The 26963-nt window shown below is 49.6% G+C and overlaps 1 protein-coding gene across 2 annotated transcripts in view; it reads left to right on the top strand.

Moving 5' to 3' along the window:
• Positions 1 to 26963, top strand: part of LHFPL7 (LHFPL tetraspan subfamily member 7) — a 123113-nt gene that overhangs the window by 35801 nt on the left and 60349 nt on the right. For both annotated transcript variants that reach the window (XM_059717342.1, XM_014603895.3), the window contains exon 2: positions 1415 to 1553. In XM_059717342.1, the coding sequence (XP_059573325.1) occupies positions 1415 to 1553 (139 nt within the window). The remainder of the gene's footprint in view (positions 1 to 1414; positions 1554 to 26963) is intronic.

Genomic DNA, 26963 nt, shown 5'->3' with positions numbered 1-26963 from the left:
TTTCAGGCACAGATTCAGTAACTAGGTACATTTTATCTATCAGTGGAGGCACTGAAACGCATCAGAGGCATCTAATGGCACTTGTATTAGTTACATAATCCCTTCATGCATGTAATACATTTGCTATTATCACTATAGCCTGAATACTAATAACCCATGGGACTGAGTGACAGGTGAACCGTGGGCTAAAGATTTAACAGTGAACTTAAGCACCATAACACAAAAGGGAGGGAATGGGAGAAGCTTCCCATCACACAACAGAGCACTGTTTCTAATTTCAAGGCAGAATAAGCGTTAAAAGCTCTACTGGGAAAGCAGAGACAAGATGTCAGATTAAAAGAAAATTCATGTTATTAGTGATCGCTGGGGTACTGACTCAGGGAGAAAACCTTTGGAGGGTGGTTCAAACTTCTTGGCTGCCACTGGTGTTGGGAGTCTTGCATGATGGCATGGGCAGGACCCAACAGGTGTCAGACCCTGCAGCCTCTCTTGGGACTGGCAGCACTAAGTAATGGCTTCTTTTCTCATCTTGACCAGGCCTGTTACCTCTGTGCCCCAGAACATGGTATGCATGTGACCTTTCATGGCAGAAGTGTGCAGGGGCAGACCTCTCCCTCTCAACCCACTGGTGGGGGAGGAGGAGGAGGGAAGGGAAGAGAAGGTCACATCCATCCCCTAATGTCAGCCCTCAACCCTAGATGCTTTCTCCCTTCTGCACTGTCCCTCTCCCCAACTGTGTGAGCCTCTCCCCTGCTCAGGTTCTTCTAGCCCAACCCTCTCAGCTCCTCCTGGCTCTTTTAAAGCTCTCCTGAACCAGATAAGCCCTTCCTCCCTTGGTTATGAGGGCTTTAGGCTCTGGCATTTTCTTGCTACTGCTGAGAGCAGGGAAACCCTGCTCACACCATCGCGACAAGCCATCCTACAGATCTGTCCTAGCCCCTGAGTTCTCTCCTAGGCAGAAATAGTCCTCGTCTTTTATTTGCTCCCTGGATAACAGGATAAGTCACCAGGCCCACCCCTGCCTATTACCTGATTATAATAATCTGTAGTTGGTCTGGAGCAGGAGGTTAACCCTTTCTCTTTGCTGTGCAGCCCATCACTGTGCCACATACCAGGTGGTGGTTGGTGGGGAAGGGGTTGTGATCAGGGTGAACTGTACCTTTGTGCTCACCACAGTCTTCCCCCCGAGCCTAGAGGCAAAGCAAGGAGTTACAGCTTTACAGGGAACTTGCAGATTGCTGACAAGCTCAGACTCTGACCGCTTTTCTGGTGAGGCAGTGATATGACTCCACCACTCTCAAAAACCCACCAGTTTTTCGAGGCTGAATGGGTGGGAACAAGGTGCATACAGGGGCTGCCTGTGCCCTCGATTGCTAGCCCTTGCTAATGCTGGTGTATACATGTGTCTTTGCAGACAAGTGCAGTGCTGTGTTCTGGAGGCTGTGCCCTGCTAGCCATCAGCTCCCTGCTGGCAATCATTGCCGTATTCCTTCCCAGCGGGCTGTGCGAGAGGCGAGTGTGCACCCTGGCTGGTTACATGCAGACAGCAGCAGGTAAGTGATCTGCTCTTTGCACTCACCACTTTTTGGGGGGTTCTCCTTCCCTAAAACGGGGAGGGGGCTTATTGTTCAATAAAATCAACACTTCAGGATCTTTGGCCAAAGCTTTCATTGGAGGGAGAAATGACAGTGAGCCCTCAGCCTCTCAGAACAAATGGCCTGATTTTTAAGTGCCTAAAGACAGTTTTTGGTGTCTCGCCATGAGCACTCTCCTTTGAAAATTTTGGCTCTAAACTTTGCAACAATAAACTGGCCCACTGGCCCGTCAAGTCTAGCATCCTGCATGGAGTAGCTACTGATGCTTCAGAGACACAGCGTTCCCATCCCACATGGTAAGGTCCAGACTATAATGCAAGAAGCTCATGTACCTAAGAGGGGGTCTTGAGTACAGCAGGGGCTTGCTTCTAGAGTCCCAGGCAGACCATTATGTACACAATCACACTGATGGCACGGCAGCAGCCGGGAGTGGCCTCTGCCCCTGCGTGTCACAGCTGCTCCAGGTGCCCGGCTGCTTTATTACACCTCTGGTTTCCTTCTGTTATTTTTATTTTTCATTCCCTGCCCAACTCATACCATAGCCTTTCCCAGAGCGATGAAGAGGTCTGCTGTACATTGTTTGGTAAAGCCAAGCAATGCTGATTTTATGAAGATGAAACTAAATAAGACTTGGGTCACACAAAAGGGCTGAACATCCCCTGCCTGCTGGCAGAAAATGCTTAGAAACAATGAGTTCTGCCTGTTTTTTTTATAAGTAATTGTGCTCTATGCTCTGCCAAAGTAAAAGGACAGGGTTATACTGTTGTAACAGTCCTTGGAACCTAGTAGATACGCCTCTCTTTCTTTGGAGATATTGACATTTGAATTTGTAGCAGCTGCTGAGTTTATTGGCTTGGCTTTAACCTGTGTGTTCCTGCCGATAGGCCAAATTCTGTCTTGTCTGCCTATATTGAAGTCACTGGAACAGAGGCCAGAACGGTCAGATTTATGGCAGTGGATCTGGCTCAGTGTGCTCCACAGCCATCTCCATATGCTCACGGCAGGACACAGGCTGTGACTCTTGTTATTAGAGCATTGCTGCTGTTTCCCCCTCAATCTGCTGTGGCAGGTGAGGATAATTTGCACTTCCCAGAGCACCTTTTGTCTGAGCATGAAAGAGCAGTTTGCAAACGCATCTTAATTCCTGCAGCCTCTCTGTGAGGTAAGTAAGCTTTGCTTTAGATACTGGATCTGACATGATTTGCCATATTGTCATGCTGTAAGAAGCATGAAAAAATTAGGTAATTTGATACCATGTAAAAAATTAGATATCTTGTAAGAGGTATGAAAAAATTAGATAAAACATTCTTCATTGAATGGCTGGAGAGACTCGGAGAGAGAGAGAAGAAACATAACTTGGCTAGTTCTGTTGTAGTAACAAACCCCTTTGTGCTAGGGCCTGTACACACTCCAAGTAAAAAGATACTGGCGTTTGGTACGGTGTGCTGACTAAGCAGCTTCTCTTTTCTATACAAATGACCAGACCCACCCAAATTCAAGTGAAATCAAGAGTACACATATGCAGATACACAGGCATGCACATAATAGGCAACCATCAATCCTCTGGATCACGGTGTACACATAAGAGGCTACAACCATCACACCAAGACCTTTGACACATATGCCTAGTCAAGAGTATGGAGGAGTGGAGGCTGCCCAAGACCTGCCACCCCCCTTTGGACCACTGAGACAGAATATAAAGGCAAGACCAAGTCCAGATGTTCAGTGCCTCGATGCTTGTAACTTCTGCCAGAAAACAACAGATAAGAACTGCTGCAGATTGCCTCATGCCTCAGCCAGGGTGTGTTTCTGTCAGGGTGATGTCTCTTAGCCTTCCTCAACTAAGTAGTACCCACAGGACAGTGGGGGCTAGGGGTTTGAGGCACCTTATACTCACCTTACTCTGGAGGTTGCAACTTGATGGTATTTTATAGAAGCTACCCCACCACAAGTAGTCCTACCACATTGCCATGAGGCCCTCCCCTTGGATGCAGTCTACAGTCATACCCAGGACTTAGGCATGCACTTACAAACTCGCATTTCAGGAGTTGTGTGTCAGGATTTTGATCCAGTACTTAAGGAAAGAACTGGTGACTTGCAAGGATGCTGCACACCAAGCAGATTCAATCAAGCCCATAGATTTTCAGGTTTGACGCCACCTGGGTGATGCTAGTAAAGATGACGCCTTTGCCTGGGAGCTGCCTCTGGATATGGGGTTTAGAATAACATGCGCTCACATGCAGATGTTCAGTTCTCTGCCTTGCAGGGAATGACAAGTGATCCATTTGGGAAATTTGGGACATAGCTTGTGAAAGGCGAAGAGAATAATTTGTCACAACTAGACAGCACGTGGGAAAGAGACAACACAATCCAAGCTGCAGTTAACTGCCAGGAAAAAACCTGCCAGCATTTACTTACTTGTGGAGCCCTGGACACAGCTCCTATACAGGCAGGGGATGGCCCAGTTGGCTCACTGTCAGGTTGGAAACACATGGGGTGTGTCCACACTGCAATCCAAAGGCATCACTGCAGCTTGCCTTGATGTACCAGGACTAGTTCCTGTCCTAATGGCAGTGTAGACACTGTCACACAGCCGTAAGTGTGGGTGTTTACTTGGGATCCCAGTGAGGTCTGCATTCTCCACTGAGAACTGCTGCCACAGACTGGGAACAGCAATCTATTCCTCTAGCCATAAATCTGTATTACAGGTCTCTCTCACTGCTCTCCAAAGCAGCTGGCAGCAGGAGGGTACACAGGGCAACCCACCAACACCCCCTTTGCTTGGTGGCTGCCTGGAGAATGTTTCCTGGCTGATTTTAAAGCCAAGTGCAGGTTGTAATACTGCACTTTATACACACGCGTCAGGACAGTTGTCCCTTACAGGGAAAATATATCACAGTCACTGGTGCTCCAATATATCAGCAAGTTTTCTATGGGCAGCTGGGGACTGCAGACCTTAGGACTTGAGAGACAGGTAACCAGTGCAGGTATTGTTGTCTTTGAAAGCTGGGTTGTTTGCAGTAAAACAGCCCAGTTTGATACCATTATTGTGTGACTTGAACAGAAACAAACACTGTCAGTGATATCAATTACATTGAATTAAATCAGCATGAGAAGAACTCCCCCTGCCCAACACACGCTGGTTTGTCAGTGCCAGAGAATAGACACTCTTCCTCCTAGGACTGTGCAAGACCCAGCAGAATTTCCAAGTAACAGGCCTCATTATCTGACCTGCAGAATACAATCAGCTTTCTCATGGTTCAGAGGGAAATCCTGTTACACAGCATCCTCATGGCCGTGCTAAATATGAACGAATCCTGTGGGATCTGATTTGAAAACAGATGGACAAAGCCATCTCTCACTGCCGGCTGCATCAAGCTGTTATTAAAGATGATTGTTCATGCTTAGCCGATGGGGTAATGGAAGTGAAGAAAGTACTCGCTTCTCCGAACCCTGCTGGCTGGCTCCTGCGACCGAATGGCTGGCTATTATCTCTATATTCGTGACAATGATAGTCCTCTCACAGCCTGTCCCTCTCCCCTGCTGCTGCTGTATGCAGGGGACAGCCTCTAGAAAAATAGGCTTGCCCCCATAAAGGGCTTCTTTGAGAAATGGAGGAGCTGGCTTCTTTCTACAGCAGGGCTTTTCTGAAGACAAAGTCATTAAAAACTATGGCCTGCTCAGATGGAGATCATATAAGCACTGTAGGCAGATTGATAACTCTCCAGGAAGGGGGCAGAGATACTTCCCCTCTTCTATAAAACACTTGGAGATCACCGGCTGAAAAATGTTATATAAAAGCTTTAATGTTCATATCTACTGGGCAAAATGTGTGGAGCGCTATACACAGCTGAGACGGACACCTTCCAGGATGTTCTCCTCCTCTCAGTCAGGATTATTCCAGGGAAACTGCTTTATGGACTCATTTTGCCACCGCAGGTAATGAATTTGCTAATAAAGCATGACTTTCTCCTGCGAGGTTGCTAGGGCAGTGAATGCAATTCACACCCTTCTGGGATGTTAAATCGTTAATCCGTGGAATGTTAGTAGTTACAGGTCAGGAGGAGATATCGGCCTGCTACCATCACGGCTCCCTCTCTATTTAAAAAATGACAGACCACATTGAATTTCCCCCAGCACGAAATGTGTAAGATAAAAAGAACGTTAGTGCTGTTAATGAAGGAATTCTACAAGCGTCCATTCAGCAAAAGGGAAGCTGATATATGGGTGCCGAGTAGCTCTGCTGGCCAATTCATTATTACCCAGGACTATTTATGTGCTGGGGATTTTCCAGCCTTCGGGGTATTGACTATTATAATATATAAAAGAGTGGGTAAAATTTGCTTTTGCTCACTTGCTCCCAGGCCCAGTGCCCTTGCTCACATCACAGCCTGCTTATGTGGGCTGTGTGTGCACCTGTGCTTACAACGCAACACCAGCCTGAACACAGTGCATGGACAGTGCTGCATCTCCTGCTGCTTTGCATCCCCTGCCCGGGCAACAGGACCCATGTCACAGCAGTCCTGGCAGCTCCCGCCCAGTCCCACCACGGTGGTTCACGTGGAAATGGTTTCAGAGCCAAGTGCCAGCAGACACACATTCGTGCAATGTCATCGTATCCCTGCTCCATGTCACCCAGCCGCCCTGAGCAACAGACCCAGTTCTGCTGCAAAAGGCCTTTGTCCTGGAGGAGTTTCACCCTCTTGGAGTAGCAGGAAAGGATACTCTGAAAGGCTCAGTGCAGATGTGGCTCATCTCAGAATGAGCATTGGAGCACAGAGAGCCTGACAGCATCTCTGTGGACATGTAGGCAGCAGACAATCTGCAGCCTACCGTGCTGGGTGCTGCACATAGTCCTGGTAAGATACTGTCCCTTCCCTACAGAGCTTGTGTTCTAAATAGACCAAGTTGGGTCAAGGGCGTGATCAAGGACAGCCTGGTCGAAGTCCATGGCTAGGCTGGGATTGGAACTCAGGGCTCTGGATGCCTTGGGCCATGCCACTATTCACACTGGCTTGAGCAATAATGCATTTTGCATTTCAGCCAGTGCAAACCTCAGGAACCAAAACTGGGTGGGAGTTAGGAGAAAGCTTGCCAAAGAAAAGTGACTGTGACGGTTAAATAAAACTATGAGGATCTCTGAGGCTTTTGGTGTTATTGAGCAGGCTGTAAATAAAGTGTAGACTCTAAGCAGTATTGACAAATGAAAATTTACTAGGTACATTTGATCAAGCTAATGGGCTGCTTAAACCCTCACTATGCCTCGCTAAGCATTTTGTATTGTGCCTTTTAATTTCAGTTCACCGCGGATTAATTCTAATTCAGACTGAGGCGGGCCTGAGTCAACAGAATTAAGGAGTTTAATTTATTTTGATTCAAACATGATGCACCTCTCGGTTTTGTAATTTCTTTCCCATTCCTCTCCCCCGTCCAGTGGGACTCTTCATTAGAAATTAACCTTTCCCCAGCAGCAGGACAAGCAACAATGAGTGAAGCTTCCTTCCCCAAATTGCATTTATTACATGGCATCAAAGCTGTGTTTATTGTAGATGAAAACAAATCCGGGAGACCATTCTCTCTCGGGTCGTTCTCGGAGCACACAGGGAAGTTCTGCCTTTGCTAGGGACGAGCATAAGACTGATACTGATAATGCAGGATATCAAAACCTTGTTAGATTTTAAGAGATGTCGTCCTTCCAGAGGAGAGTGGGGTCTCATGGTTAACACACTGTCTTGTGACTTGGAAGACTGGGTCTCAGTCCTTAGCTCTGCTAGTCACCTAGTATGGCTTTGAGTGAAGTAAGGCACATTTGATTTTGCCCCTGTCATCCCAGTTTAAATGGTTCCCCTTCTGATACCTCACTCCAGAGAACAAAGGAAACATTTCCTCCCAAGGCAGAGGACATGTGGCGGGTTAAGGCAGGCAGGGGATGAGAGCGAATAGATTTTTCCTCCCTTCCTCAGTTGGTTTATGTTTCTGACTAGAGCTGTGTGTGAACTCTTGGCCCTTCCCAGGCAGCTGCATTAGCAAGTAGGAGTTGTGATGCCAGACAACCCAACGGTGCTGAGTCATAAAGACCAGAATAACAGGTTAGAATTTGAGATCGATCTTCCTGGCTGTTGTGAAGACACCCTCCTGGGGCTCCCCAGGGAAATGAAGTAAATCCATGAACAGATCGTTTGTCCGTGTCAGAATGGAAACAAAAGCAAATATTGAAGAAACCCTTGTCCCAAAGCCATCCATTTCCTGCTGAACACAGATTTGACACATGCCTTCCAGTTTAACAGGGTTTGGGTCTCCAGTCTCTTCCCCTCCATCATGAGTTGCAGTTTTTATCCCTCTGCAAAGCTGTTGTGGGTTTGGCTTTTGAAGACCAGGCAACACTTTTCACTCCCCAGATTTTGGTAGGATGAGGGCAGGTGGAGGCGCTCGGCTCTCCCACGCATCTTTTTGCAAAGTAGCTGCTTTACCTAGTTCTGAGCAAGTTCCTTCCCACACACAAAGCAATGCTGCCTGAAAGCTGGAAAAGCTTGTGGTGAAAGTAACTGGTCCCATCAGTAAATCAACCTCTTTCCCCTTGGATTTGTGATACCTTGATAGATTCCCTTTGGCCATCCTGACCTTTTCCTCTTGACATCAGAACGTTCTTTGCATTCTCCCTTGGCGCAGGACCTCCACGCCCCACCAGAAAAACTGAGGGGATTTTGCAGAGGGCTGTAGGCACCAGTCAAATGAACACAGAATTATAAAAAGTTGGAGCCAATCATCTGATTTCAAGATAAAGGGCCAGGTGTATTCAACCAGGAGCAATGAAACATCCTATAATGCAGCAGAGCAGGGGAGCCAGCAAAACTAATGAGAGGAAGCCTGTGCCAAAATCAATTGTTTCAGCCTTTGCCTCTCAGTGGACTCTCGGATGTATGCACAGAGCTTTGAATGTTGCTCACATCCATTCAGACTGGGAGGCCAGATTGATCCAGGTGACAGACTGGGGCCTGATTCAGGACAGTGCTTTGGAGGAAGAGAACTGACGTGAGAAAGGGGGACGTAAACTTTGTGGTGATAAAGCCAAATGTTCATTGAAGAGGTGATTGGGAGCGGCAGGGTCACAGAGCTGTGCCGACTGCTTCCAGGAGCCGCATCTGTGATTTCTGATGCTTGGCATCACAACACTAGGCCTTTACAAAGAGATTGACAGCACGTGCTCTTCGGGATAAACGAGTAGGAGAGCTGCAGGAGAACCGGGGCAGGGGGCTGAAGCTTGGATGCTTACAGAGCTCCTGCCCCTTGCCAGCAGAGCAAAGCAGAGCAGAGCACTGGCTCTTTGCCTGCAGAGCAGATTATTTTGGTATTCTGACTCTGAAGAGGCTGAAAGCACAGGGAAGTGGGAATCCTCCCCTTTGGACCTGTCTTGCCTTTGTTGGAGATAAGTCAGCCAAGCTGTGATTTGTATCATTGCCGCACCTAAAAACCGTGGGTGCACAGTAAAGACAGAGCCTGTCCCAATGAGCTGGGAGTCACTAGCAAGAAAGAAGCCAGTGTGCTGGGTTTGGGGTGCAAGAGCATGGCATCTCCTAGGTCTCAGAAGAAGGAGAAAGCAAGATGCAACAGCCAGTAGTAAAATAGCCTCTTTCCATATGGGGCTCCTTTTCCCTGCCAGAGCTAGTTTCCAGAAAGACTTGCTGGGCTGTGTAGGGAGGGAGAGGTCCTATTACCAGATGGCTGTGGCTGGGTGGGACCAGGGAGTCTGTAAGAAAAGTACCGTTCTTGCAGATTAACGTGGTAGCTGGTAAACTGGTACCAGAGGTTTGCACGTGGGCATCGCCATTTCCCACTCACATTCTCTCTGTTTGCCAGGTCAGAGTTTGTGTCACCTCCCACCCTCTACAGGAGCCCTGGGGTGTGAGAGCCAAGCTAGATTCTGCAGGCCAGATTCTGCTGTGTGTTCAGGGGGTTACATGGGTGGAACCGAGGGCAGGATTTAACCTGGCAAGAGCAATTTGGTTATCCTTGCTGCTTATGCAAGGGCCAGGACAGAATGCACCTGCTTCTTCTGCAGCTGTGCGGCCTCTGCAGGGCTAGCCAGTGAGCTGCAGGGCAAATGTATTTTGCTACGGTCACTAGGTGGGATTGCGAATGAGGGTCAGGGAGCTGATCTGCTGAGCAAGGCTGAAGTTACTGGCACTGGGTCAGCTTCAGAATAGAGAAGCACTGTAGATGAGCTCTTACAGGGCTCCTTTTCCCTTTAGGAAGCTCAGTGCGGGGCAGGGTCAGAGCGTGGTAACAAACCTGTTCCAAGAATCCCACCAGACAAGACTGCTGGGCTGGGCTAGGGGAGGCCTGTAGTGAGGCCGTGTGTGGGGGACCCATTTCTTGTTCAGTTAAGACTTCCATAAACTTGAGTCAGCTGTTCAGACCCACACAGGAGCTTCCTTCCAGAAACAGCACATTCACAGTCGCATCAGAAACTTGAGAGAGCAAGAGAGAGAGGAGGTCTGACCAAAAACACCCACACTTGCTGCATTGGCTGAGATTTCTGCTGAAGGTCATTTGGAAGACAAGGGCATTCCAGTATTTCATGGGCTGGTGACACTCAAGTTCACACAGTCCCAAGGAGTGGAGAAGGGCAGAGACAGCACCAAGGGTGTCCAGGCTGGAAACTCACCCCAATGGAAACCACATTTGCCTTGCTTGTTCTGATGCAAGAACAAAACTGTCGCAATCCCTAAAGCTTCTGGGGTCAGGAACAGTGCTACATTTTCCTAAGGAGTTTCATACTTTTCGGGGGCCAGCTGGAGAAGCTTTAATAAGCAATTGCATAGTATTAGTAGGGGGTGGGTCCCCAACATTGCTAGTCATTTTAGAAACACTAGGCTAAAACATCTGCCTAGCTAAGAAAGTATGGGCCAAAGGCATCCCCATCTAAACAGGTGCAGTTCCTTCCCATTGGTATCAGTTCAGGCAATTCCAGAGCCAAATTTGTCCCATAAAATCTAAACCCTCCAGCAGACAGGCCAGTGAAGTGTGCCTCTGGCCACAGAATGGGCCTTTCTCTGAGAAAGGGGAAATTGTTCTACCTGCCAACAAGCACAATCCCCCCCTCCCCTCCCTTTGATCTCATTTACTCAGCCTGTTCATCGAGATAAGAGGCCTGTGTATTAAGAGCTTCCTTTATTTAGAATCGGCTTTGTCCTTCCATTTTAGAAACAAAACATAATAAAAATTATTTGGGGTGGGAGAGTCTCCTTTGCCATAAGGTCTCTTTATGGCCTTTGCAGACCAGTGTGGGGACGGTTTCCTGGGTTAAGGAGTGTAGTCTGGGTGGCCATGCTCAGCTGTGCATTACCCATGCCAGCTTCTCTGCAGGAACAGCTGCAGCTCAGTCTCTCTCTCTCAGGTGCCGAGCTGGAGAACAAGGGCAGGATGTTTATAGCTGGATGTTAAAATTAACCTTTGAGGAGCTATTGGACAGCTTTGCAAATGAGTGCTGTGGGAAAGGCTGCTAGAAGGAACAAAGGCGATTTGACTATCTCAACAGCAGACACCAGACTTACCCATCACTCACCCGAACACTAGCCCCACAGGAGGCACCCTAGGTCAGGGGTGGGCAAAATGCAGCCCATTGGCTGGATGCGGCCCACCAGGCCATTCTATCCAGCTCGCAGGGCCTGTAAAAAATTTAGAAAATTAATATATATCTGCCCCTGGCTGCCTGTCATGCGGCCCTCAATGGCTTGCCAAAACTCAGTAAGCAGCCCTCCACCTGAAATAATTGGCCGCCCCTGCCCTAGGTCCTGCTCTGATCCACCCCTACCTACCACAGTCCCTGGCCAGCAAACAAATGTTTGTCAGTTCACATGAACTCCCTAACCAAAGAGCAAACCTCAGCTCCTAACTGATGAGAAGCGCTAGCTTGACGGTCCCTAAAGCTGAGGTCCTTTACCCACAGGACAAGTACAACCCGGGTGGTGGTAATGCCAGTCTCCCCCTTGTATGGTTCCTGTCCCATGTAACTCCACAGGCAATAGACTGTGGTGTTGCTGACTTACGGTAGCCCAAAGCCAGGAAAAGGTTGCGTGCTGTCCTATAAATTCTCCTAGCCCACAAGTGTCTTCACAGGGTGGAACTGCAGAGCATCTCCAGAGTAGGTGAACGTACGTGGACTTCATCTCTTGGTGAATGTCTGTGTGGGAAGGGCAGGGCTTACCCCTGTGTCTACCAAATGGACCACAAACAGTGAAACATTGCATTGCTTTGCTGTACACCAATACCATTCATCCAAGGGCCTCCAAAGCTTTACAGATGCAGTAAACCCCACGAATGAAACCTAGGAGCTCTCCTGAGAGGGTGGTTGTCCCCACTTTTGTTGATGGATAAAGACACACGGCCAAAGAGATGCCAGGGGTCAAAAGTCATAGTCTCCCGTTTCCAACAGTGGGTTTGAACCAGGCCGGAATAACAGCAGCCACCAGTCTGGTTGTGAAGGGATGCCCCACTGGTGTCACAAAAGCTGGTCTGCCCGATGCATTGGTGCACCCCAGATCCACTGCATGTGCATCTGTAAATACAGACCACGTGCCTGGTTGAAGGTGCCCATGATATTTTTATGCTTGGGAACAAGGGCAGCAGACTGTTCTGTGCTGCACTCACAATGTCTGCTCTCTGGCCACAGAGCATCTGAGCACACGGCCGCCAAGTCTGCAGTGAACTGATGTGGCCTGAGCTGCATGAGAACTCAGCTGCTGCATGGACTCCGAGATGGCAGCGGAGGCTGAATAAACATGGCCGAGACAGGCAGCATCTGGGACCCTCCGGACCGAGGGAAGGATTAAGGGTCAGGAATTGGATTAAGCTTCTGGCAACTGCAGTTTAGCACTGAAGTAGATTCCATATGTTGGGCTGAAAATGGTGTGAAGTCTGTGTGGGTGGATGAGAGAACTGGATGTGTACCTGATGTGGAAAGAGATGGTGTCTGAGGCTGGGATGGATAAGAGCCAACCTACTACATCTGGACAAAGCAGGGAAAAGCAACACATCAGGGGCATGCAGAATTGAGAGAGGATTAACAGAAGGGCAACTGTTCCCCTGGCACAACCCAGGGTTCTTGAAACTCATCCTATTCACTACCCTGCAGCTAGCTAGAAAGCAGCCCCTCGGGAGAGCAGTCCCCCAGGGTGCTTCTGTCATCATTTCTCTGGTTGTAGAACTTCCCACCATGATATCATCCCATTCGTAGCAGCTGCCAAGAACTCTAGAGACAAACCAAGTTGGGAATCAAGGTTTTAGTTGGGGTAATGCCTGTCATGTTCTTCAGCTAGTCATTTTAGGGCTGTGGGGGGCCACAGGACCAGTGCTGCCTCACTTGGTTTTAATGGCTCACTTTTATCTCCCCCTGCTCCAGTCAATTTAGCACACATGCCAGGCTCAGCTTCGCATTGCTGGGTCATGAGCTCATCTGCAAACACAGTGCCAAAAGGGGCAGGGCAGCATATAAAAATCCCTGCTTCAGTGCTCCGGCCTTGCTTCTGGGTGCGTGGAGCAGAGCTCAGCCCTTTTCTTTCAGCAGCCTCCCTACCTGGAGGAGCCCAGAATCAAGCGTGGAGCAGGCTGTTGCGGAAGGAGAAGTTTGGCTCCAGCCCATCCTGGGAAGCCCGAGGAGAAATTCAAGACAGATGCTTTTCCTATCTAGCAAGCCTTACCCTTGCAATGCAATTAGCCAGCAGATGTCTGCCAGCCGTTCCTTTTATGTGCTGCCAGCCAAACCTAGCCCAAGAATCCAGACTACTCCCCCCACGGGGTGGGCATAGCTGCTGGCAACATTGACCAGCTCCTACTGCGCTGAAGCCTCCGCAGCCGCCTAGAAGCAAAGCTCTTTTTAAAAGGCTTCTGGGGAAGCCAGCACATTGCATTCAGGAGGGCTTAGTGGGAGGCTCCTAGCAGCACTGACACACTGCTGTGCAGAACTTCAGCTTGGAGAGTGCTTGTCACAGCTCTGTGCCTCAGTTTCCCCATCTGTAAGATGAGAACAATGCGCTTGATTTCCTTCAAGAGGAACTATGACATATACTGGTTGCAGGCCCTGTATTAGAGCAAGGCCTTACTGTTACTTCAGGTGCATCTGAATTATTTCCCTGGGACTAGAAATCATTAGGTGTTACCGTATGTTGACATCACAGCAAGGCCAAATCAGAGTGATAAATGACAGTGGAAAGGTGCAACAGGGACATCCCATGATGCTTGGAAGAACTGTTATGGTTCAAGGGGACATTTGGGGAAATGAACAGCAAAAATGCCCATTTGTATGGTGTGAATAATACAACTCAATGGAAAACCAGGACACTCAGTACTGGAAATGGCAGGATGCCAACTGCAGGTCCTGGGAGAGGGTAGAGAAGGAAAGCGGAGAGGTGCCCACAGCAGGGAACAGCAGGGAAGTGGTAGGGCTGAGAGGAAGATAGCAACAGATGAGGGCAGCAGCGTGCAGGGCACCAGAGGAACGGTCTGATCTTTCGTCTGTAAACTGTACCATGTGGGCTCAGCAGGGTCCTGGCATCCCCCTTGGAAGCAGGGAGACAAGGAGGTCCCGCAAGTGCCTGTGATATGAGAGGCAGAGGCAGCCACGGGTTGGAATCCATCATCGGAGCTTGTTAAAATCTGGTGCCAGCTGTTGAATGGTTTTTGCTGGCCAGGAGCTGGCCAATCCCCCCTTTTCGAAGCAGCTGGGCAGTTCCTGCCAGGCAGGCAGTAAATCCTGTTACCGAAATGCTGTAAACAGTCCTCGGTGCCGTGGGAACCTGGATTCAGGCTCAGGGGAAGCCTGGAGATGGCACTTCGTTCTGTTCCGCTGGATCAGGGGGAGTGAGGTTTAATGCCCACCGTTGCTGTTTCATTAGCCTTGAAGCAGGGGATGGCTGGCTTAGGGTTGCTACTCACTCCGTCGAGGGGGAGAGTCAAAGGTTGTCCTTGCTTTTGCCTGTGGGCTGGAACTGGAGGGGGTTTTCTTGGGCCTGCCCCCATTTGGGGACAACTTGTTTTCACTCTCGTCCTGTTGTGTTTGTTGCCCATTCCCTGGCAGTGGGGCCTGGCACGTAGCAGCCTTCATCACAGGGCATTCAGCAAAAGAAGACATAGTCTTAGGTGGTGCTTTACCATGCTGTTTTCGGTGCTGCCGACTCTCTTTCCCTTTTCTGGCTGGAGGGACGACACTTTTTAGCTCTTTCTTACTGCCGGTCACAAATAAAATGCTGCTATTAATCTTTTCCTCAGTTTCCCGGGCATGCCTGTCCACAGGCAGAGCTCAAGGATGCAGTCAGGCACTCTTCCACTCTGACTGGGGCACAGATAAAGCCTATCGCTGACCCAGACCCTCTGCTGCCTGGCCTAATTTCACATAGCTGCCTTTCCAGTCCTGCTGTAATCAGCTTCTAAGCAGAACTCAGAGGGCAAAGGATTGCCAACCGATGCTTGCCCTGCTAAGCTGCGAGGGATCTCTGGGATTCACAAAGCAATACTGACTAGCCACGCTGCAACAGCACTAGAATATTCATAAGCATGACCGAAAAAAGGAGACTAAGATCCTCATTGAAATCAGGCCTTTGGAACGGTCTCGGAGGCCTGGAGGGAACCATCCTGTGACCTGCTTTCTGCAGAGCCTGACTGCACGTCCGAGCACAGGCTCGCGGGCAGGACGAGAGCAGTGCTGAGGGCATTCGGGGGGGCTGAGGTGTTTGTATTCTGGGGGGTTGGCAAGGCACCGGGGAGAGCACGTGGGGACAGGCTGCTCTCTGCAGCAGCCTGCACGTTGCAATGATTTAACAACCCGAGCAGTGAGCTGAGTGGCCTGATTCTGCCTGATTTCTTGATGCCCTAGCATGTGCCCAGGCAGCATTTCCCAAGGGAACGGGCGCCTGTTTGAGCATGTCCTTGATCTCTTTCCATTTCCCTTGACTTGTGTTGACATGGCCAGAGGGCACCTTGCTGCTGCAGATGCTCCCGCTGGAGCCTCTGTTTAAAGGTCCTCCAGAGCAGCTGACTTTGCTGTTGCTTCCACAACAACTTGGGGGTGCAGTTCAATTATGTGCCCTCTGCACAGGAGTGGGTTTTAGTCTCAGAGGCATGCTCACTTCTCCCAACTCATTCCCCACTTTTAGCTGACCTTTCAGATCAATCGAGGGCTGCTCCTTCCAGAGAGCACAGCCCCTGAATGGCAAACAGTGAACTCTTGCGAGTGAGCATCCCGTCCTCCGGCTGATATTGATCCAGCTCGGTGACATGCGGGTAAAGTGTAATTAGTAACTGGGAGAAAGAGCAGAGGGAGGGTCATGCGGCTGGGATGTGACTGAGCAGAGAGTCTCGCTTCTTCGTAGAACCAGCAGATTAATTGGAAATCGTGGAGGAGCAACTGGCCTGTCTGCAGGGCAGGACAGACCCGGGCTGCTAATTAACTCACTGGTGGGCCCTGGGAATGGACTTCTTTGGTCTCTGATCACAGGAGGAGCCATTTCCTAGAGTAACGGAGAGAACCCTGGAGCTGCACGGATAGCAGAAGCTGGGGGGAGGATATCAAATACAGCATGAGCCAATGGACAAGGGAGCTAAAATCTTGCATTTGCAGAAGAAAGCTGAAGGAGCAGCATGGAGGAGAGGTGATTAAAATGATGGCCAAGGCAAAGAGCGCTGGGGCTGGGGCAGCAGCATGTGTGGGTGTTTTGCCCCTTTGCTGTTACCACTGCTTGCTTCACAGGAGCACCCATGCTGCCAGCATTGTATGCACATGCAGGAAGGCACTGTCCTTGCCCGGGAGTACAGGCAGCCTCAGGAACGTCAGTCTTTGCTTTGCAGAACTTTGCCAGCACTTTAAAAGTGCAGGGGTAGCCATAGTCGATGGAACAGGGCTGTGGGGAGGACTGGCAGCTGAAAGAGGAGATCTAGCAAAGAGAGGTAATTACTGAGCCACTGCCTGAAGTTGTCTTTTGCTGACAAAGCCACAATGGGGCTTTTGCTCTGGCTCAGGAAATGAAAGCATCAGCTTGTCTCCCTGAGTTTTAATCTGTGGCCTCAGAGCTGCATCGTCTGGGCCAAATTAAGCACTGCCATGTGTTGATACAGCCTCACTGAAGTCAGAGGAACTCTGCTGAGTGGCATCCGCAGAGGAGTTCGCCTTTGGAGCCGTGATTCCCTTTCATCAGACTCCACCACCCCCTGCAACGAAATAAATTGCCAGTCCTGGCCTGTTGGGAGAGCCTGCTGGCAAGGATCAGCTCCAAATGTCTGAACAGGCCTGTGGCACCCACTTTTGTCTGGGGTACCAGAGAAATTGGGCCCCTGGTCACATCTCATTTTGAAGGATAGCCAAGACCATTTGCTGGAGCCACCAAACACCATCAGGCCACCACACTGCTAGTAGATGAGGCACTTGCTTCATATCAGTTAGCGCAAGTGCGGGAATTGGTGAGGTTTTACTCACCAAGGTGCCCCTGGGGGTTACAAGAAATAATGGCCATAAGCTAGCAAAGAGCAGATTTAGGCTAGATGTTAGGAAGAACTTCACAGTTCGAGTGGCCAAGGTCTGGAATGGGCTCCCAAGGGAGGTGGTGCTCTCCCCTACCCTGGGGGTCTTCAAGAGGAGGTTAGATGAGCATCTAGCTGGGGTCATCTAGACCCAGCACTCTTTCCTGCTTATGCAGGGGGTCGGACTCAATGACGTATTGAGGTCCCTTCCGACCCCAGCATCTATGAATCTATGAATCAGCAGTGGTTTGAACAGTGTTACACTTCACCACGAGAAACCTCCACACGATCCAATATAAATGGATCAGGTGGATAAATGGGAAGCAACCAAGTGGGGCCTTGGCAGCTGAAGGTGAGCTCTGCTGATCAAAGGCTGTTCTTAAAAAGCTCGAGTAAGATCCAGGTCTGCTCAAGTGAGAGCATTTTAGCTCCTCCGATCGGAGGTACCGGAGCACTGGCACCAAAACCGCCCCTGCCGGCATGGTCCCTTCCAGCGGGTGGGTTTGTACTCCAGAGATGTCCAGCTAAACCACGCTTTTCAGAATGTAATATAGCAAGTTTCGTCCCACCCCCTACGAGTCTACTCTACTGGCACAGACTACAGAGGACCGATTGCAGTTAGTGCAAGTGCAGGCACACACGCTACTGAGCGGGGATCACCCAGCAGGCATATAGCAGCTGTATACTATGCAGGCCCCAGCACACCCCCCGCCCCGCCTGGTCTTTCTCACCTCCTGCTCAGGCACAGGGCTCTCCGCCTCCGTGCAGCCTGTGATCTGACCCCACCTGCAGCCTGTGTCCTGGCTGGGTGTTTTCCCTTTGCTGCCTCCAGAGTAGGAGCCCTTGTCTTGCTGGCAGGGAGAAGCTGCAGGAGAGGACGCAGCCCTGGAATCCGGAAGAGCTCTTGTGTGTATGTGGTGTGTGGGGCTGGGGGGGAATGGGACACTCTGTGTCCATCCAGGAGTTTGTTTTATATGAAAAAAATCGCTGATTTAAAAATAAAACCTCATTTTTATCGCAGAGGCCCAGGCAGCTCCTCTCCTTCCTGTAGTGGCAGCTGCGGCGCTTCCAACACAAACAGTGCCGGCCTCTCTCTCTGGCCTTTTGGGCTCTCTTAGGGATTTGGGGCATTGTCCTGCTCTCTCCCAGTTGTTTCCTGTCAGGGGCTGGGAATGCTCTGCAGCCCCTTTCGGCCTGAGCGGTGGGGGTCGCGTTCTGTCTGGAAACAAAATCCTCCCTAATCAAATGGAGACGCCTCGGTTTCCTCCGTGAACGTGTCTGGGTGACAGCCGTTCCGCTTGCTTAGCCATGCCGGAGCTCTGGCATGCTTTATCAGAGCAGCTTTGTGCTCCTCGGGGTGAAATTCAGTCCAGTGCTGAGGATGGGCTTAGCTCTGTGTTGCCTAAGCCCTGAGTGAATTTCCCCCACGCTGATCGCTGCTGGGAGCGCAGCAATCGCACCAAGAGGATTTTTTTCTTTGCAGTAGGAAGATTGTTCCACAAAGTGCCTGCAGGGAGGAGGAGATTTAAAACAGTATCTTAAAATATTGGCTTAGCCCAGATGAAATGGCATGGTTGGCTGAGCCGGTGCATTGGCTACGTCAGTGGTGGAGCAGTTTATAACTGATGTGATAAAACTGTTTTCCAGACATCCTCGGACATCTTTAGGCCTAAGGGATTTGGACAAACAAAATGAGAAGAGCCAGAAACTCCATGAAGCCCGCTACTGATAGTATGTGGTCGGTGTTGAAATACCCCAGTGATGGGCAGCAGCAGTACAGACAGATCTAACACCCTCTCTCCCAAGGGCAACTGCTCTGTTGCTTTCGACTTCCTGTCATCACATTACACATCACCAATGTCATCTTTGCCACCCAAAGTCTTTGCTTTCAAAGGCAACTGCAGAATGGAAAGAGTATTGCCATCAAGCCGGGTGAAGGGCTTCCCATGTGCTGCCCATAGACTGTAATCAATGAGAGGAGTGATCACATCATACTGGTCCATGGTTTGCTGGGGAGACGCTTTTGCCTGCATGCACCAGCAATCAAAATAGACGAAGAGCTCCCACCAGTGTCGTACCTCACAAGCCTGATGGAACAGAGGTGTAGGTGGTGTGGCTTTTAACAGTATTGCTCAGTAGCAAGTAGAAACCCCCACGGTTTCCTTTTATTGGTGAAAAACTTTCCTAATTTCACAGCTTTAGTTCCCATTCCCAGTGGCTGAGCTGCTCAGAGGGCTCTCTTACTGGTGTTGGTCCTCCTGTGGACTGCTTGGCTCATCTCTGTTGAAGTTAGAGCAGAAAATGTAACAGGAAAGCAAGAGAATAAAGGGCTTTCGGACTGGCACGATCAGGGTTCTGGTGCCCTGGTTGGATGCTGCTGCTGTGTCTCATTGGTCTCGAAAGCAGGCCAGCCCAAAATCACTTATAACGGTGCCAGGGAACAAATTTCTGAGCAGGTCCAGACATCAGGCAGATGGCAGGGTCAATAGCCCCACATTACAAAATGTTAGTGTGTTAGGAATCCACATATTTAATCCACTGGGAATGTTTTATTTATTTTTATATTGAAGCTCAAGAGTTAAATTTAAATCCCCCTGGCCTGTGGCCGTGCTTTAAATCATGACATTTTATACAAATGTATTGAAATACCAGTCCCTCTAGCTTCCACCGAGAGCTGTAGCCAGGGTTACTGCAGCTTAATAAGTAGTTGAACGTCTTAAGAGTCTGCAAATGTTTATGTGCCCACAGCAGGAGCTCTGCTAATGGAAATATCAAATACTGTTGCATGGGGATTTGGATTTTCAAATGCTGCAGGTCAGTCATGAGCGCAGAAAGTGGGCACAGATTAGATTGCAATTTGAGTCTCTTCCTTGGCTGGAGGCAAGGAGGGGTGGCAGCAGGCTGCTCTGACTGGTTCATCTACTTAGCAGGACAAGCAGCATCACCCCAGGGGGAGATTTACTGAGGAACAGGAGTGGGGAACAAGGGAGGAATGGTGCGAGGGCTGAAGAAGGTGAAGATAGTGGAGCAAGTTCAGACAGAGAGGTGTTGAGCAGCACAGCCCTGATCCACGGGAACACTTACACATGGACTTCACTTTGCATGGTTAAGTCCCAGTGACTAGTGCTGACACTCAGGTCACTCTCCCCCATGAATTCTTCAGCCAGCTGAGTCTTCTTGGCAGTTGCAATTCTCTCCATGCACACACCGACCACTCAGGTGTTGTGCGTGTGCTCTCACATATACGGGAAGGGCTCAGCAATAGCCGCTATTAGGCTGTTCATTTGCTTTGCCCTACTTGGTTTGCCGACTCTGTGTGCTGCCACACAGAAGCATATCATGAGTTGGGGGCTGGGTCAGCCATCCTGGCTTTATAGTTGCAGCAGGATGCTAAGGATAGGGGCTGAAACACCAGGCAGTCAAGGAATTGTGATCGCCGGCACAGGAGGTCTTTCTGAAGACACTATAGGCGTTGGGGGCAAGTGGGAGGAATCTGTCAGGCTTGGCAGAACAAGGACCAAAGTCTGATGTATTTTTGCTTGATAAATTGATTAATCAAAGAGCTGGATTGCTGTTGACAGGGTATTTTCAGTGCTGGCAGCCGGTCAGCATGAAGGGAGGTGGAGAGCGAGCCAGTCTTTTTTGAATGACACCGAAATGCATTTCCTCACCCTTAATTTTAAGACACAGATGGGAAAGGGAGAATATTGAACACCCAGCCCATGCCCATTCGGAGGGGTAAAGGACTGGGAGCAGTTATGCATGGTGAGACTTTTACCATTAAGTTGCCATTTCCATAACTGCATTGCCTCTTGCATTTCATCTCCAGTTTTTGCCATAGTGACAGCAGCCATCACAGCTGAAAGCCCCGTTCTCCCATAATCTCCTTAATTACATTAGCAAAGTTGAAAACCTGCTTTTAGCACATGATTATTCACCCAGTGAACTTGCACTAATTTCTGACACAACTAATAACTATCCAAGGGTGGAAGCTGCCTCACTCCAGAAAGCATCTGTGCAAGTCCCGCACGCTGCTGTAGGGCTCCCTACCAGGGGAATGGTTAGGAGCCCTTGTTGATATTGTCCCTGGATCTTGGAGAGCAAGAGGACCATAAATCCTCTGGTCATGCTGTATCCACCTATATCGGGCTAATCTTTGCAAATCCTACTGATACAAGAAACCTATCCACTTGCCTGTGCTATAGAGTCCCCTTATACTCATGCTGGTTGAACTCCCTTGATTTGAATGTCCTTGACAGCTGATTTACACCAGAGTAAGTAAGAGCAGAATAGGGCTAGGGGTAAAACATATCTGCAGATGCTGTGTGAGGCAGAAGCTGAGCTCTTCCTTCCATCCTACCGTGGCTCAGGCCAAGTGCAGACCGATCCCACCAAGCCTTGAGTTGTCCATACAAGTGTATTCAGTGCACTCTGATAACCTCTACCTGAGATCTGGACCCAGGCGTGCAAGGCTGTGTCTATACAACTAGCAAGAGGTGACCCAGGCAGCGTTACAAAGCTGTGAGGGTAAAGAGACATGACAAAGGGTGGAGGAAGAGGCCCAGAGAGGTGTTGTACCCAGCTGTCCTCCATCCAGTCCAGTGCTCTGTGCTAGACCACGTTGCCTGTACCCTCTTGCTGGGATAGGCTTTGTGAGACCAACAGACAGAAGAAGTTCTTGGTGCTTTGCTATAGGCCGAGTCCCAGTGACAAAAAAGGTCCCTTGGGTCCATTCTTGGTAGCCCAGACGCAGAGTGGGTCTTCAAAGGATCCTTTCATCTGGTCTGGATGGACTAGCCGATCAACTGCTGCATGTCCATAGTCACACAAGATTAATTCAGAGCTGGGGCTGCCAGTGCTTTCCTCACAAAACCAAGCCGTTGTCTTTCCACGTGTTAGTTTTCAAATAGAGAATCTCCATTATGTCTGGTGCCCATCATGCAAGTCCACAGTCCGTCTGGGGCTCAGGATTGGCACTTCCAGAAGCACTTCCAGGGTGATTCTGAAGTCCAGCCTGGCTGCTTGAGAGCCTCTCGACACAGACAACATTTTTCCACCAAGCCCTGGGTTACAAGGGACTTAATGAGCTTGCCTGCTAAAAAGGACCTATTGACTTTCTGCAGCGTGCTGTCCAGCTAGAGGCCGATGTTTCACGTGAGAGACTATTATGGGAGGGTGGAGAAAATGGGCTTGTAAGATCCACGAATTGAAAAGCAATGAAAGTGAAGCCATAAACATTGACTTAACTTTAGCCTTTCACTCGCGGAAGTTTTTACTTCTGCTGAAATGGTAATTTCTCCAAGTTCACTTTGGCGAATGCATTAGAGTGACAGATTGTATTTGTTACAGGACCATTCTGCAGTTTTATTTGCAAAACCTAAAATCATCAGCAGAGAGACAGGCCATTAAACTTAATAGTAAAAGGAAGAAGGGCTTGGCAGCTCTCCTAATGGTCAGGCTGCCTGCCACAGGTTAAGTGTAGATTAGCCTCCTGTAGCATTGCAGCTCATTTCAGACAAGGTGCACTCAGGAGCGTAAAATGGATGCTAAGTGAGTAGGTCCCACAACCTCAGCTGCAGCAGATAGGCATAGTTCAGTTGGCCTCAGTTTACGCCAACTAAGCATCTGGCCCTTGCAATTTTCTCAGAGAGGGAAGCACTGACACGAGAGGACTGAAGTCTGATCGCATTGCGCAGGGTCAGGCACAACTACATGCTACCAGAGGCTGCCTTCCTTTGGAGTCTATGAGAGAGGTTGTGTTTAACCCACAGGAAAGAAATTGTACAAGCTCCGACTTGAAAAGAACAGATGGAGGGGTTGGGAAAAATTAGCAGAAGCAGCCTGGAGAGTAGGGTTGAAAGGCAAGATTAATTTCCAGTTGACATTTCAAGGCATTGGTTTCTTAGGTTCAGCTCTCCAGCCACAATTTAGTTTTCTTCCGGTACGTTTTTGTCAATCAGTTTGGAGGTCTCTGCTGAACGATTTGGCCCCTCTCTGTGCAGACAGACGCAGGTGGTCACTGCCTGCTTGCACCAATATTCGAAGCAGTGTATTTCTCTTTAAACTCGCTTAGAAAATAAACCAGCCATGTTCTCTCATTGGTTTCCCTGAGAGGGGCAATACATTTTCACTGGCATCAGTGACAGAAATGATATCCTTTCATTGCTGTCATTGAAAAGGAGAGGCTTTATAATGTAAGGAAGAATTGGTTGACTTGTAAAAGACTATTTTCTATTCCCTTCAACCTGGGGAAACGCTTTTCTTATGAATACAAGGCAGAAGTGCTTCTGTTTCAACAGCTCTCCTAGGGATTTGCCTTTAAACCAGTTATTTCACTTGGATACAGTAACACTCCATAAAAGCATACATATTATAAATAATAACAGCACTGTCATGATTAATGGCACTAGCAACATCACCAGTCTCACGTGGGCTCTAACCCTGTTGCTTACAAAGGAAAATTCAGGCAATCCAGCCCAGCTGCAGTACCTTTTGGGTGTTGGGAATGGGGAGATAAATCTTAAGTCCTTCAGACCCTGTCATGTCTGGCAAGCTGTTGGTGGCCTGGGTCCCTTCAGGCTCTCTGTGTCCTGAGATCCTGTGCACTGTCATTGGCTTTATCAGCTGAAGATGCCCTGCAGTCATATGTGCCCTAAAGGACCAATATTACCTAGTCCCTGTTATATAGTTGGGGAAATGAGATTTCAGTTCAGAAGGCATCTGGCCTATTTGTCTCCAATTTTCCATTAGATTTGCAAATGATTGTTCCCTCTTGCCCAGCCGTGCTGTTTTGCAGAAGCCCAGGTGTGTTGGCTCTCCCATGTCCTTTCATATAGCCTGCCTGGCATTGGTTTTACTGCAGCAGAGCGGCTGAGTTACTGCTCACATTTGCTGGGTCTTGCGGACAGCCAGCCTTGAGGGTCATCCCTGAGGATTCCTCCTTCTCAGCAGCATGACTAGGGCCCTGGGCACTAATTTTGAGGGGGCTCGAGTAGCACTCCTTACCCCTTTCTCTGGCTTTTTGCTGTTGGGCCCAGGGCACTGAAATTGCTGGTTATGCCTCTGCTCTTCCTAGGTGCATCAGTGTGTGAGGGCTGCACACAGCACAACCAAGTGACTTGATGGAGGTCCATCCGACCTGACAGGAGCTGCACATTGCGCCAGAACACGTAGACGTGCTTCAGGCTCCCGGGGTAGTGGAGCAGGACTGTCCATTCTTGCCTTTGCACGTGGGGTGCCCTCTGGCCAATCCTCCACTGTGCCTCAGCAAGCCAGGACTGGCCAACGTAGCTGTGAGCGCTTGCATTTCTATCTAAGGGTCTCAGACAGCTGCACAGCGGCAGGCAACCATTATCAATGTGTTATTACTGCATACAGGTAGCTCAGCACGTTTTCTCCAGGGCTCGTGGCCAAGCCTCACCCAGCCAAGAGGATTCAGAGCGGCAAGCTGCAAACACATTTTCAACCTGGTCATTTTGACCCCGGACACAGACCATCCTTCCAGCCCACACCTGGCCTCTCATCATGCAGAGAAGAGAAATCTCCTAGGAGGCAGGTGGAGCAAGTTGTTAACCTCCCACACCTTTCCGGCTCTCCCCCCCACACCTCTACAACAGTCCCAGGTTCACGCCTTCTTATCCGCCTCGGGTTTTCCTACAGTGCTGAGGTTTATGCTTGCCTGGACAGGCTGTTTCATTTTTCTCTCCTGTGTGCAATGGGTTGATTCACATTTGTGTCCACTATCGTCAACAAGATGGACACTTAGCCCCGCTGGAAACCTCGAAGGCACCTGAATATTCTCTATCACTAAGCGGAGTGAAGATCATAACTGAATTTCCTGCCTCCTGAAGCAATTGTCTAGAGTTTATGTCATTGTTATTGACTCATCTATCTGGCCTGAGCACACACTGTGAAGAGGAAAGAAACCTCCAGACCTGTCGGCCGCTAACAGAGTGCTCAATATTGTCAAAAGCAGTCTTTAGCTCTGTCTGCACAAAAGAAGGATGGATCGGCTTTAGCTGGATTTTGTTACTGGGATGTCCTTTTTCTATTCCCCCTCTTTCTCTCTGCCGATGTGGCTGTTGGGAGTTTTTGGCTTGCCTGTATATCTGTCATTCATCAGTTGTTAGCTGGAAATTCACTGATGGAGGATGGGGCTTTGCGCTCATGTTGGATGTAAATATTTACAGGGCTGGCATGATCCCTGCTGGTGTTATAACAGGTATCTAGATGTAGTAATTAGGAGATGTCAATTTGTTGAGCTGGGCATGTCGTGGCATGAAGACAGGCCTAGCCACTTCCTATCTGCCAGCGATAGCAAACTGCCAGGCGAATGCTAATGCTGAGGGTGACACTGGGAGCCCCAAATGCCTCTAAATCTGTTTGCCTGAGATTAGATGGAGCGTGAGCGAGCTGCAGATTCCCCAGGAAAGTCATTACCAGCCCTGCTGCCGCGCCGCACGGCAATGGAAACTCGTTAGCCTGGCCTTGGAGGAGGAGGCGATAAATCCAGGCTGCAGCTGCTCTCTGTCTTTCATGTTACAAATTGCCTGGCTGGTTAAAATGGCTGGTGTTCATCCAGTGGCCAGTCCAGCTCTTCAAGGGGGCGCAACCAGATGCGGGACCTTTCAGAGTCTGGAGCTACCCTCCTGCTTCATGGGAACTCACACAACAGGCTTCTCCAGTAGCTCCCTGTCAGCCTGGGTCAGGGGGTGATCATAAGTTCTGCTGTCCAGGAGCAAGCCCAGGATTCAGATCTCAGAGGCATTTTAGTCCCTGCTCCCACTTGCCAGCCTTGATGGGAATCAAGCCCCCTGCAGCTGGCACAGACTACTCCAGGCATCTTGGGAGGGCAGGGCATGGAGGCCTGGCCATTGCTGTCCCACCTGCATGGAAGGGGGACCAGCTGTTCTGTCCCTGGTGCAGAGAGGGACAGTGTGCCAGGGAGGTTAGGGAACACCTTGTTCCCTTGCACAGGCAGGTAACGCAGCTCATGACTAAGCTCTTCAGCAGCTCCCTGTGCTTTGTCCCTGCTCGGAAGCACTTTTGCATCCATGCCAAGAGCTCCATGCAGTTGTTGGAGAGGCATCAGGCATGGGAGGAAGAGAGATTTATCCTCTACCAGTCACAAACCCCAGTGGAAGCTCCTCAGAGCCAGGAGAGTGAATCTGAGTAAAGGGATGAATGTCTTGGGCAGTGAGAGACAGAGCTGCAAGTGGAGAATCAACCTAGGAAAGGACAGCGCTGAGACAAGGAGGTTTGTTCCTTGTGGCTCTGCCTAGGCCACAGAGTTGTTAAGGTTTTCAGGGACTGACCCTCCCAAGGAGAGCTCTTTGGTCCAACAAGGCTCCCCACTCATGCCGTTTAATCCTTTAATGTATTGTTCCTTTTCTTGGGTGTTCAGCTCCTAGCCACTGTGTCCCCGGCATCTCCCCAGGCTTTCCCCATCTGTTCTGACCTTCCCAAGACAGCACATGGAGGACAAATGTCTTGCCTGTCCTCCAGCTGTTGGTATAAATAGTACTTGGCTTCCTGTTGACACAGGGAATGCTGCAGTCCATTTGTTTAATGGCTACAAGAGGTGCCATTCCTTGTTCTCTTTGTGCTGAAGAAGCCAGGGGCCATGCTGGGAGCAGTGTGGGATTCACGGAGAAGAACAAGTATCTACATACACAGAGGAGGCAATATTCTTTCTTGGTGTAAATTAGCAGAATCCCTTCGACTACCATGACATGCACATGTCTGGTCTCTTTGCTGATTTATGCCAGCTGAAGGTCTAGCTCTGCTTCCTCAATGTTCCCCAAGTCCCTTTGCACACAGATTTACTGCACACCAGCAGCCTCCGCCTCCAAACCTGGA

The sequence above is a fragment of the Alligator mississippiensis genome, chromosome 14 (genome assembly GCF_030867095.1).
Source record: "Alligator mississippiensis isolate rAllMis1 chromosome 14, rAllMis1, whole genome shotgun sequence".
NCBI lineage: Eukaryota > Metazoa > Chordata > Crocodylia > Alligatoridae > Alligator > Alligator mississippiensis.
The sequence above is the reverse complement of the archived record's forward strand: the minus strand, read 5'-3'. Positions and strand labels throughout refer to the sequence as shown.